General features: G+C 48.3%; 1 protein-coding gene across 8 annotated transcripts in view; it reads left to right on the top strand.

Annotated features, from left to right (window-relative positions):
* The first annotated feature begins 8,091 nt into the window (after positions 1-8,091).
* LOC137434554 (protein RUFY3) overlaps positions 8,092-14,094 on the top strand; it is a 29,709-nt gene continuing 23,706 nt past the window's right edge. For 2 of the 8 annotated variants that reach the window (XM_078785646.1, XM_078785647.1), the window contains exon 1: positions 8,110-8,151. Coding sequence is in view for 1 of the 8 variants with exons in the window: in XM_068127693.2 (XP_067983794.2) it covers positions 8,103-8,151 (49 nt within the window). In the remaining 7 variants the exon portion in view is untranslated. Of the gene's footprint in view, positions 8,152-12,948; positions 13,816-14,094 lie in introns of those variants that run through there. The other 6 variants (XM_078785645.1, XM_068127695.2, XM_068127693.2 and 3 more) reach the window with 5 other exon arrangements.

Here is a 14,094-nt window from a genome sequence, read left to right on the forward strand (position 1 = left end):
ATTTGTCTGGACAAGTGTGTACACCTGCAGGCCACCCTGACCTCGTACCACATGAACATAGAGAGTGCATACCTCCAGGCCACCCTGACGTCATACCACATCAACATGGAGAGTGTGCATACCTCCAGGCCACCCTGACCTCATACCACATCAACATAGAGAGTACGCGTACCTCCAGACCACCCTGACCTCATATCCCATCAACATAGATGTGCGTACCTCCAGGCCACCCTGACCTCATACCATATCAACATAGTGAGAGTGCGTACCTCCAGGCCACCCTGACGTCATACCACATTAATATAGAGAGTGCGCAAACTCCAGGCCACCCTGACCTCATACCACATCAACATAGAGAGTGTGACTACCTCCAGGCCACCCTGACCTCATACCACATCAACATAGAGAGTGTGTGTACCTCCCGGCCACCTTGACCTCATACCATATCAACAAAGAGAATGTGCATACCTCCTGGCCACCCTGACCTCATACCACATCAACATAGATGTGCGTACCTCCAGGCCACCCTGACCTCATACCACATCAACATAGAGAGTGTGCGTACCTCCAGGACCACCTTGGCCTCATACCACATCAATATAGAGAGTGTGCGTACCTCCAGGCCACCCTGACCTCATACCACATCAACATTTGTCTGGACAAGTGTGCACACCTGTAGGCCACCCTGACCTCGTACCACATCAACATAGAGCGTGTGCGTACCTCCAGGCCACCCTGACATCATACTGTATCAACATGGAGAATGTGCATACTTCCAGGACACTGTAGCCTCATACCATATCAACATAGAGAATGTGCTTACCTCCAGGCCACCCTGACCTCATACCATATCAACATAGAGAGAGTGCATACCTCCAGGCCACCCTGACGTCAAACCACATCAACATGGAGAGTGTGCATACCTCCAGGCCACCCTGACCTCATACCACATCAACATAGAGAGTATGCATACCTCCAGGCCACCCTGACCTCATACCACATCAACATAGAGAGTGTGTGTACCTCCAGGGCACCCGGACCTAATACCACATCAACATGGAGAGTGTGCATACCTCCAGGCCACCCTGCCCTAATACCACATCAACATAGAGAGTGTGCATACCTCCAGGTCACCCTGACCTAATACCTCATCAACATAGAGAGTGTGCATACCTCCAGGCCACCCTGACCTCATACCAAATCAACATAGAGAGTGTGCGTACCTCCATGGCACCCTGACCTCAAACCACAATAAAAAAAGAGATTGTGCATACCTCTAGACCACCCTGACCTCATACCACATCAACATAGAGAGTGTGAGTACCTCCAGGGCACCCTGACCTCATACCACATCAACATAGACTATGGAGCATGTGTGTACCTCCAGGGAACCCTGACCTCATACCACATCAACATAGAGAGTGTGCATACCTCCAGGTCACCCCGACCTCATACCAAATCAACATAGCGAGTGTGCATACCTCCATGGCACCCTGACCTCATACCACAATAACAAAGAGATTGTGCATACCTCTAGACCACCCTGACCTCATACCACATCAACATAAAGAGTGTGTGTACCTCCAGGCCACCCTGACCTCATACCACATCAACATTTGTCCGGACAAGAGTGTGCGTACCTCCAGACCACCCTGACTTCATACCATATCAACATAGATAGAGTGCGTACCTCCAGACCACCCTGACATCATACCACATCAACATAGAGAGTGTGCGTACCTCCAGGCCTCCCTGACCTCATACCATATCAACATAGTGTGCATACCTCCAGGCCACCCTGACCTAATACCATATCAACATAGAGAGTGTGCGTACCTCCGGGGCACCCTGACCTCATGCCACATCAACATAGAGAGTGTGCGTACCTCCAGGGCACCCTGACATAATACCACATCAACATAGAGAGTGTGCATACCTCCAGACCACCCTGACCTAATACCACATCAACATAGAGAGTGTGCATACCTCCAGGCCACCCTGACCTCATACCATATCAACATAGAGTGCGTACCTCCAGGCCACCCTGACCTAATACCACATCAACATAGAGAGTGTGCGTACCTCCAGGGCACCCTGACATCATGCCACATCAACATAGAGAGTGTGCATACCTCCAGGGCACCCGGACCTAATACCACATCAACATAGAGAGTGTGCATACCTCCAGGCCACCCTGACCTAATACCACATCAACATAGAGAGTGTGCATACCTCCAGGTCACCCTGACCTAATACCACATCAACATAGAGAGTGTGCATACCTCCAGGCCACCCTGACCTCATACCAAATCAACATAGAGAGTGCGCGTACCTCCATGGCACCCTGACCTCATACCACAATAACAAAGAGATTGTGCATACCTCTAGACCACCCTGACCTCATACCACATCAACATAGACAGTGTGAGTACCTCCAGGGCACCCTGACCTCATACCACATCAACATAGACTATGGAGAGTGTGCGTACCTCCAGGGAACCCTGACCTCATACCACATCAACATAAAGAGTGTGTGTACCTCCAGGCCACCCTGACCTCATACCACATCAACATTTGTCCGGACAAGAGTGTGCGTACCTCCAGACCACCCTGACTTCATACCATTTGAACATAGAGAGAGTGCGTACCTCCAGACCACCCTGACATCATACCACATCAACATAGAGAGTGTGCGTACCTCCAGGCCTCCCTGACCTCATACCATATCAACATAGTGTGCATACCTCCAGGCCACCCTGACCTAATACCATATCAACATAGAGAGTGTGCGTACCTCCGGGGCACCCTGACCTCATGCCACATCAACATAGAGTGTGCGTACCTCCAGGGCACCCTGACCTAATACCACATCAACATAGAGAGTGTGCATACCTCCAGACCACCCTGACCTAATACCACATCAACATAGAGAGTGTGCATACCTCCAGGCCACCTTGACCTCATACCATATCAACATAGAGTGCATACCTCCAGTCCACCCTGACCTCATACCACATCAACATTTGTCTGGACAAGTGTGCACACCTGTAGGCCACCCTGACCTCGTACCACATCAACATAGAGCGTGTGCGTACCTCCAGGCCACCCTGACATCATACTGTATCAACATGGAGAATGTGCATACTTCCAGGCCACTGTAGCCTCATACCATATCAACATAGAGAATGTGCTTACCTCCAGGCCACCCTGACCTCATACCATATCAACATAGAGAGAGTGCATACCTCCAGGCCACCCTGACGTCATACCACATCAACATGGAGAGTGTGCATACCTCCAGGCCACCCTGACCTCATACCACATCAACATAGAGAGTATGCATACCTCCAGGCCACCCTGACCTCATACCACATCAACATAGAGAGTGTGTGTATCTCCAGGGCACCCGGACCTAATACCACATCAACATAGAGAGTGTGCATACCTCCAGGCCACCCTGCCCTAATACCACATCAACATAGAGAGTGTGCATACCTCCAGGTCACCCTGACCTAATACCACATCAACATAGAGAGTGTGCATACCTCCAGGCCACCCTGACCTCACACCAAATCAACATAGAGAGTGTGCGTACCTCCATGGCACCCTGACCTCAAACCACAATAAAAAAGAGATTGTGCATACCTCTAGACCACCCTGACCTCATACCACATCAACATAGAGAGTGTGAGTACCTCCAGGGCACCCTGACCTCATACCACATCAACATAGACTATGGAGCGTGTGTGTACCTCCAGGGAACCCTGACCTCATACCACATCAACATAGAGAGTGTGCATACCTCCAGGTCACCCTGACCTCATACCAAATCAACATAGAGAGTGTGCGTACCTCCATGGCACCCTGACCTCATACCACAATAACAAAGAGATTGTGCATACCTCTAGACCACCCTGACCTCATACCACATCAACATAAAGAGTGTGTATACCTCCAGTCCACCCTGACCTCATACCACATCAACATTTGTCTGGACAAGAGTGTGCGTACCTCCAGACCACCCTGACTTCATACCATATCAACATAGAGTGCGTACCTCCAGACCACCCTGACATCATACCACATCAACATAGAGAGTGTGCGTACCTCCAGGCCTCCCTGACCTCATACCAGATCAACATAGTGTGCATACCTCCAGGCCACCCTGACCTAATACCATATCAACATAGAGAGTGTGCGTACCTCCGGGGCACCGTGACCTCATGCCACATCAACATAGAGAGTGTGCGTACCTCCAGGGCACCCTGACCTAATACCACATCAACATAGAGTGTGTGCATACCTCCAGACCACCCTGACCTAATACCACATCAACATAGAGAGTGTGCATACCTCCAGGCCACCCTGACCTCATACTATATCAACATAGTGTGCATACCTCCAGTCCACCCTGACCTCATACCATATCAACATAGAGAGTGTGCATACCTCCAGGCCACTCTGACATCATACCACATCAACATTTGTCTGGACAAGAGTGTGCGTACCTCTAGGGTACCCTGACCTCATACCACATCAACATAGAGAGGGTGCGTAATTCCAGGCCACCCTGACCTCATACCACATCAACATTTGTCTGGACAAGAATGTGCGTACCTCCAGACCACCCTGACCTCATACCACATCAACATAGAGAGTGTGAGTACCTCCAGGGCACCTTGACCTCATACCACATCAATATAGACCAAATAGAGTGTGCATACCTCCAGGCCACCCTGACATCATACTACATCAACATATAGAGTGTGCGTACCTCCAGGCCACCCTGACCTCATTCCATATCATCAAAGAGAGTGTGCATACCTCCTGGCCACCCTGACCTCATACCATATCAACACAGACAGTGTGCGTACCTCCAGGCCACCCTGACATCATACCACATCAACATAGAGAGTATGCATACCTCCAGGCCACCCTGACCTCATACCACATCAACATAGATGTGCGTTCCTCCAGGCCACCCTGACCTCATACCACATCAACATAGAGAGTGTGCGTACCTCCAGGACCACCTTGACCTCATACCACATCAATATAGAGAGTGTGCGTACCTCCAGGCCACCCTGACCTCATACCACATCAACATTTGTCTGGACAAGTGTGCACACCTGCAGGCCACCCTGACCTCGTACCACATCAACATAGAGCGTGTGCGTACCTCCAGGCCACCCTGACATCATACTGTATCAACATGGAGAATGTGCATACTTCCAGGCCACTGTAGCCTCATACCATATCAACATAGAGAATGTGCTTACCTCCAGGCCACCCTGACCTCATACCATATCAACAGAGAGAGTGCATACCTCCAGGCCACCCTGACGTCATACCACATCAACATGGAGAGTGTGCATACCTCCAGGCCACCCTGACCTCATACCACATCAACATAGAGAGTATGCGTACCTCCAGACCACCCTGACCTCATATCGCATCAACATAGATGTGCGTACCTCCAGGCCACCCTGACCTCATACCATATCAACATAGTGAGAGTGCGTACCTCCAGGCCACCCTGACGTCATACCACATTAATACAGAGAGTGCGCAACCTCCAGGCCACCCTGACCTCATAGCACATCAACAAAGAGAATGTGCATACCTCCTGGCCACCCTGACCTCATACCATATCAACATAGAGAGTGTGCATACCTCCAAGCCACCCTGACCTCATACCACATCAACATAGAGAGTATGCATACCTCCAAGCCACCCTGACCTAATACCACATCAACATAAATGTGCATACCTCCAGGCCACCCTGACCGAATACCACATCAACATAGAGAGTGTGCGTACATCCAGGACCACCCTGACCTCATACCACATCAATATAGAGAGTGTGCGTACCTCCAGGCCACCCTGACCTCATACCACATCAACATTTGTCTGGACAAGTGTGCATACCTGCAGGCCACCCTGACCTCGTACCACATCAACATAGAGTGTGCGCGTACCTCCAGGCCACCCTGACCTCCCACCACATCAACATAGAGTGTGCGCGTACCTCCAGACCACCCTGACCTCCTACCACATCAACATGGAGTGTGCGCGTACCTCCAGGCCACCCTGACCTCGTACCACATCAACATAGAGTGTGCGTGTACCTCCAGACCACCCTGACCTCCTACCACATCAACATAGAGAGTGTGCGTACCTCCATGCCACCCTGACCTCATACCACATCAATATAGAGAGTGTGCATACCTCCAAGCCACCCTGACCTCGTACCACAACATAGAGAGTGTGTGTACCTCCAGGCCACCCTGACCTCATACCACATCAATATAGAGAGTGTGTGTACCTCCACGCCACCCTGACCTCGTACCACATCAACATAGAGAGTGTGTGTACCTCCAGGCCACCCTGACCTCATACCCCATCAACATAGAGTGTGCGTACCTCTAGGCCACCCTGACCTCATACAACATCAATATAGAGAGTGTGTGTACCTCCAGGCCACCCTGACCTCATACCCCATCAACATAGAGTGTGCGTACCTCTAGGCCACCCTGACCTCATACAACATCAACATAGAGAGTGTGTGTACCTCCAGGCCACCCTGACCTCATACCCCCATCAACATAGAGTGAGCGTACCTCCAGGCCACCCTGACCTTATACCAAATCAACAAAGAGATTGCGCGTACCTCCAGACCTTATACCACATCAACATAGAGAGTGTGCGTACCTCCAGACCACCCTGATCTCATACCAAATCAACAAAGAGATTGTGCATACCTCCAGACCACCCTGACCTTATACCAAATCAACATAGAGAGTGTGCGTACCTCCAGACCACCCTGACCTTACACCACATGAACATAGAGAGTGTGCGTACCTCCAGACCACCCTGACCTTATACCACATCAACATGGAGAGTGTGCGTACCTCCAGACCACCCTGACCTTATACCACATCACCATAGAGAGTGTGCGTACCTGCAGACCACCCCTGACCTTATACCATATCAACATAGAGTGTGCGTACCTCCAGACCACCCTGACCTTATACCACATCAACATAGAGAGTGTGCGTACCTGCAGACCACCCTGACCTTATACCACATCACCATAGAGAGTGTGCGTACCTGCAGACCACCCCTGACCTTATACCATATCAACATAGAGTGTGCGTACCTCCAGACCACCCTGACCTTATACCACATCAACATGGAGAGTGTGCGTACCTGCAGACCACCCTGACCTTATACCACATCAACATAGAGAGTGTGCGTACCTGCAGACCACCCCTGACCTTATACCACATCACCATAGAGAGTGTGCGTACCTGCAGACCACCCTGACCTTATACCACATCACCATAGAGAGTGTGCGTACCTGCAGACCACCCTGACCTTATACCACATCAACATAGAGAGTGTGCGTACCTCCAGACCACCCTGACCTTATACCACATCAACATAGAGTGTGCGTACCTCCAGACCACCCTGACCTTATACCACATCAACATTTTTCTGGAGAGGCCATTTTCGCCAAGATCTCTCACAGCCTCAGTCTGTCTCTGCCGACGGAGTCCATTGCCTTGGTCAGACCCACAAAGACGTCGAGGAGGTCAGTGTCTTGTGTTCACCTTTTATAGATCTGGCAGCAAATGTCATGTTGGTTCTTTGTAATTTGTCCAGGGTGCCGGCGACAGCTCGCCTACGGTACTCTTCGTGAAGACCATGGGATCTTTATAAACGTCCTGCAACTATAATGCCGGCGGACAGTTTAACGTCCATCAACTATAAGTATAATGCCGGCAGACAGTTTAACGTCCATCCGTGGGACAGCGCACACACACACATTGGGCTTGATCATCATAACATGACCCACGACACCACATGATCATCATCACGTCACCTCCGACACACCAGGTTATGGTGTGTGGGGATTCGAAACCAGGTTGAGAGCTCAGAGGCGTGTCCACACCTCTTGGGCCTGGGCTATCCTGTGCGTACACTATACGAACACGATCGAGGAATTTTATGCAAATCCAAGGAAAGGCCTGATTTAAGAGTTTTTTACAAATCTGAAGATGAAGAAGAATTCTCGTATCTGTTGTGTGCGCGCTGACGTCATGGCGCTATCGGGCGCGTCCACGAGCGGAGCTTGCGACCAAGGCGAAGGTAAATGGACCGAGGCTTGCGCGGAAGGTGCTTATTGTGATGTTTAATGAATGTTTTGTTAATTTTATTATTATTTAGAGTAATTGATCATTGTATTGTGTACTCGTCGGACGCGCTTTATGGTTTACAAAGGGCGGTTCAATGGCAGAGCCATTCCCTACGGCTGATGCATTGATATCGTCGTCTTTCTGATGATGATGATGATGTACAAACAGAGATCACGTGTCCGCCGATGGAGCAGCCATCGTTTGCACGGAAATTGGTCCTTGGTGTCGTGATTGGCCCTATTTGGTGTTTCACGACGATTCCATGATCATCCTTCATGGATCTTCATCATTTCGCTTCCCGATGATCAACGCTTGGAAAAAACAAAATAATAAACCTCCCGGGGATTCTCATTAGATCTGACAAAATGGGATGAGATTTTCATTTTGCTTAAGAATTTATTATTATTAATCGGGACATTTAGTGGGTTTTGCTTGGTCGTTAGTTCCTGGTCATATAGGTCCCCATTAGGTTCCTGTTGGGATTCCTCATCCCAAGGGATCTCCATTGCAGTTGCCAATGGTCCATGGAATGCTGAGATCTTTGTGTATGTTGTTTCTTTCTCTCCCTCATTTCTGGATCTCAGGAGGAAAACCTGGAATAAGCAAGAATTCCATCTCCAGAACCATCCACAGTCATTTCCACATTAGTCCTCATTTCCCTTTTACCATCAAATGAATGGAATATTCCATCCTGCTCACTGGTTTCGCAACGCTGTCGATCCTTTTTTGTGAAAAACAAACATTAATTGTATTTCCTTTGGGATAACAACTTATCACAATTAACAAAGCCTGTTGTGCACATTATTAAAACCTCAATTTGTTTTCGACGTTATGGATTCTGGGTCTAACAAACGTGATCCTTCCAGTTACCGCACACATCGCGTTGCCATCACATCTAGAATTGGCTTTAAGTTGAGCAACTTTGCAATGACTTGCCATTTTGTGTGACCAAGTCGGTCACAGAGACTCGTGGTGGGTAGGTAGGCCTTGTGAGACCCTAGAGCAGTGGTTCTTGACCTTTTTGAACATACGGAACCCCCCCAGATCCTCAAGTATTACCCGTGGACCCCGCCCCCATTAAATCATTTGTATTCATAAGGCTCCAGCAACAAATTAGAGAAAAACCACACGCACTCAGGATAGGTATTTTCAAAAACTTTATTCAGGCTCACGAGGAAGCAAATGAAATTCAGTGCAGCAAATAATTATAATAGGATGGTTACTGCTGCTTCAAAGCAACCAGGACATGAAACGGAGGGGCTGCCTTTGATGCAACAGCACGCACGTCATCTGCTGTACCCAACCGGTTTTGGGACTTGGTTTTGATAGCCAGCAATGTTGAAAAGCTGCTCCACACAGGTAGTTTCTTACGGACAGGATGGCAGACTGGAGAGCCCACATGGCAATAACAGGATATCCCTCCATCATTGAACACCAGGACTCCACTAAATTCTTTGCCAGCAACTCATCTTAACCATTTCCTTAGCTCGCAAGTGAAGCAAATTTGCCATATCAGCATCATCGACACTGTCCAGGTCAGAGGAATGTATTCCAAATTCATGCAGCAGGCCTCAGCTCTTCTGAGCCAAAACAATTTGTCAAATGAGTCAAAATTTGATCCTTAATGTGATTTGGCAAGATTTTTCCAATCTCTTTATGCACCAGGCCCTTCCACCTTTGAGAAATTTGCGTAATTGCCCTTGCCGAAACAATTTTTCCAGAGGGGCGACTTGTCCAGAAATACTTTAAACTTCTCCACATCATCCATGATTGTCACATCAGGGCCCTGAATCCAACGATTCAGGTCATTCAAATGAGAAACAATGTCTGCCAAACAAGCCAGGCCCAGGACAAAATCTGAATTCTCAAATTATCCAGAGATTGCTCTCTTTTTCTTCGAGAAACATGGCAACCTCAACCTAAGGTTCCATGGTCCGAGACAAAACTTGACCTCGTGAGAGCCAAAAAACATCCGTGTGATACAGGAGGATATCCTGCTCCGAGCCAACTTCCCGGCAAAGAAGTTCGCGGACGATGATTTTTGTGGCCCAAGGTCGTGTGAAGTCAATGACCTGCACGGCAGTGGGCATGACGTCCTTCTAATCTTCGGGTAGCGTTTTGGAGGCAAGCGCATATCGATGCAGGATGCAGTGGGTGACAGCAATGTGAGGAGCTTCTGCTATCACCAGGCCTGCAAATCCTGATTTATTCCCAAGCATTGCTGGCGCCCCATCAGTGCAAATCTTCCCAACTTCTTGTTCCAATCAGCAAAGTCATGATTCACAAAAAAAAATCCTAGACAAGGTTGAACACGTCCGCTTCCTTAGTGGTTGCTACAAGTAGTTTGCAGAAAAGGATTTCTTCCTTGGTTGGACCACTCATCACTTATCACACAAACACCAGCCGCTCGCTGCACCGATCCCCATCGGTGCTTTCATCCAACTGCGTGCTAAATGGGAGACCGCCGGCTTTCAGTTCCCCCATCACTTGTTCAAGAATATCGAGTCGTTCAAGACTTCAAGAATATTCAAGAATGTCGTGTGTACATCGAGCCCACCAGCCGCTCGCTGCACCGATCCCCATCGATGCTTTCATCCAACTGCGTGCTAAATGGGAGAGCGCCGGCTTTCAGTTCCCCCATCACTTGTTCAAGAATATCGAGTCGTTCAAGACTTCAAGAATATTCAAGAATGTCGTGTGTACATCGAGCCCACCAGCCGCTCGCTGCACCGATCCCCATCGATGCTTTCATCCAACTGCGTGCTAAATGGGAGACCGCCGGCTTTCAGTTCCCCCATCACTTGTTCAAGAATATCGAGTCGTTCAAGACTTCAAGAATATTCAAGAATGTCGTGTGTACATCGAGCCCACCAGCCGCTCGCTGCACCGATCCCCATCGGTGCTTTCATCCAACTGCGTGCTAAATGGGAGACCGCCGGCTTTCAGTTCCCCCATCACTTGTTCAAGAATATCGAGTCGTTCAAGACTTCAAGAATATTCAAGAATGTCGTGTGTACATCGAGCCATTTGACAGGAGTATTTTTTCAACTCCCCTCCGATTCGGTTTGCCACATTTCCAGAATACATGACTTGATCAAGGTTTCTCTAATCGTGTGTGGCTTCCTGGTTTTTGGCAATCAAGTCGGCCACTTTGTATGGTGTTTCCAAAGCAAGTTTTGAGTTTGAGGAAATAAAAGTTTGGGTAAAATGGCAGATGAATGCAATTGAGCCGTCTCTTGCTTGAAAGGACACAACCCATCGACAACATTTTCAGGACGAATTTGTTCCAGATGCTCTTGTCGATCTGCAGGTGTCATGGTCTGATTACAGAGAACCTTCCCACGCAGGAAGCACTGATTTTTGAGTTCTGTCATGATTAGTGGTGAAGGTAAAACCAAACTTGATGCAGCTCTCAGCATATTTCTGAACAATTGATTTACTCAAGGGAATAATTTATCCTAATGACACCTTTTTTGCTGCTGACATGATTTGGAGCTGCGTTTTGTAGCTCAAAGTGCCCAAAATAAATATGCCCAAAATCGTCTCATGAGCACGGCCCACGGGCAGCGAGAAGGCTGAAATGCTGTTGCGAAATTATGACGTCATGCTCAACCAATGCAACTGAGCATCGGCTATGTCACTGGTGACCCCATGATTTTTACCGAGATACATTTGGTCGTTACTTACCTAATCTCAAGTAAACTTGACGGGAGGACTAAGGGTCACACTATGGAGGTTGTGGCGACTTAATTTGCCCTACCCCCAACTCCCCAAGGGGATTTTCACCTTGGTCAAAATCCCTGCTGAGGTGTATATCCGTGTTAACATAGCTAATCTTGGCATTTTTCCAAGGCCACTTGTAATAACAAGAGTAATAGAACGGCACTCGGTAGAGAGCATACCTCGGCCAGGCTGAACAGTTCACATTTTGTATCCCACTGCTCGGCCAGATCTTGATTCGGACCTGAACCACAATCTAATTGGCTCGTTCCTGTTGCCTTACCAACTCATCCACCAAGTTTCGTCATAAGTCATCCACAACTTTTTGAAATATCATGCCACATCATGCCAATAGTGAAGAATCACTTCAAATTTTAAAAATTATCTTCTCTGGATCCGTATTCGAATCTTCACCAAAATCAAATTGATTCGGCCATGTCACACACCCAACCTGTCCACAAGGTTTCAGCCGAATCTGTCCATAACTTTCTGAGCTATTGTGCTATATATCGGTTTTGCCCTATCAATGGTGAAGAACCATTCCAGATCACTCCAAATTATCGGATCCAGATTGGGATTCAAATCTTCACCAAAATCTAATCATTTCTTCCTTCTCATAGCCAACCCATCCACAAAGTTTCATCTGAATCTGTCCATAACCTTTTGAGATATCGGACACAAACAGACAGCCAGAGGTGAAAACGTAACCTCCGCCCACTTTCGGTGGTGGAGAAATAACAACACTAATGATAATAGCACAATATTAATGTTACTACAAAACAATATTAATATAAATAATATCTCCTCTTCGCAAGGGGTTTTTACTCCTTGGACAAACGCCGTGTTAATGTGTATAAATATCTTATCGGTGACGTATTGTGGGGCAATCCTACCAGAAGTAAAAAAAAATCCATATCAATAAAACACGTGTGTGTGTGTGTGTGTGTGTGTGTGTGTGTGTGTGTGTGTGTGTGTGTGTGTGTGTGTGTGTGTATGTTACCGATAGACTCCTAAACGGAGAGGCTCACGTGCTTGATATTTGGCACAGACATGGCCATTGAGCCTGGGAAGGACATGGCCTACCAAAAAATATTTGACGAGATCCATATTTTTTATTCATATTTACCTCATCGCATTTCAGCGAGGAACATTATACACGGAATCTCAGCCGGTGCCAGAGCAGCTCGCTGATTCGCTCAGAGCGATCACGTGATGTTCCATCCTCGCTGCCAGACCACTGAACGGAAAATATATAGAATGACCATTGCCATTCACACCACATAGGTGGAGATGCAGCTACCGGGCGCCATCTTGGTTGGCACTCGATGCTGGGCGATGGTGATTTCCGTCATGCGTTTGCACGTAATTCAGAGCGAAAAGCGATTGCGTTTTTTCACCTTTTATGCGATCGTATTTTGTGTCGATTTTTGTCGATTTTGTGCGATCGTGTTTTGTGTCGATTTTGTGCGGTATGAATTAAACGTCTTTGAAACAGCTGTGAAACGTCTTTCCACAACCCTCCGTAACCGATTGGAGCAGTTTATTGCCGCACAAAATGGCATTTTGACAGTTGTCTCGCTTTTAAAATCTGGGACACGTTCAAAACAAACGAGATCCGCGAAGCGAGTTGGTCGAGTCGTGCTAACCAAGATGGCGACACGGCGGCTACACTTTTCACGGAGTATGAGCGTTCTATATATTTTCAATCCAGTGCGCCAGACTCGCTCACGTACTTGATTTGTGGCATAGACATGGCCATTGGGCCTTCGCGGTGTAATTTGTGCAAGGCTTTTGTCTGAGTGAGCTTGAGTCGAGAGGGCGAATGTACGGGTTGGGAATGTACGGGTCTCCCTTCCCCCGCCCGGCAACGCCGGTACTGGAGGGCATCACAGGATCGGTGAGTCTCCAAAATCCGCTTCGTGCTGTTGTTGTGAAGATGCAGGATGATGTCGCGATTGTTGTGCTGCTCTCCTACCATGAGAACTGCAACGTCATTGTTGACTGGCCCTCCCCTCCCCTCCCCTTCCCCCTCCCCCTCCCCCCGTTCCCCTCCCCCGCCCGGCAATGCCGGGTACTTCTGCTAGTATATTATAAACCACAAACATGTATGATTTCCTTTTGAAAGTCGCTACTGCAGTTTAACACAAAACTGAAAGGGAGGAAACCTGACGTTCTT

This window comes from Myxine glutinosa, chromosome 10 (assembly GCF_964187855.1).
Source record: "Myxine glutinosa chromosome 10, kmMyxGlut1.1, whole genome shotgun sequence".
In the NCBI taxonomy this organism is placed as follows: domain Eukaryota; kingdom Metazoa; phylum Chordata; class Myxini; order Myxiniformes; family Myxinidae; genus Myxine; species Myxine glutinosa.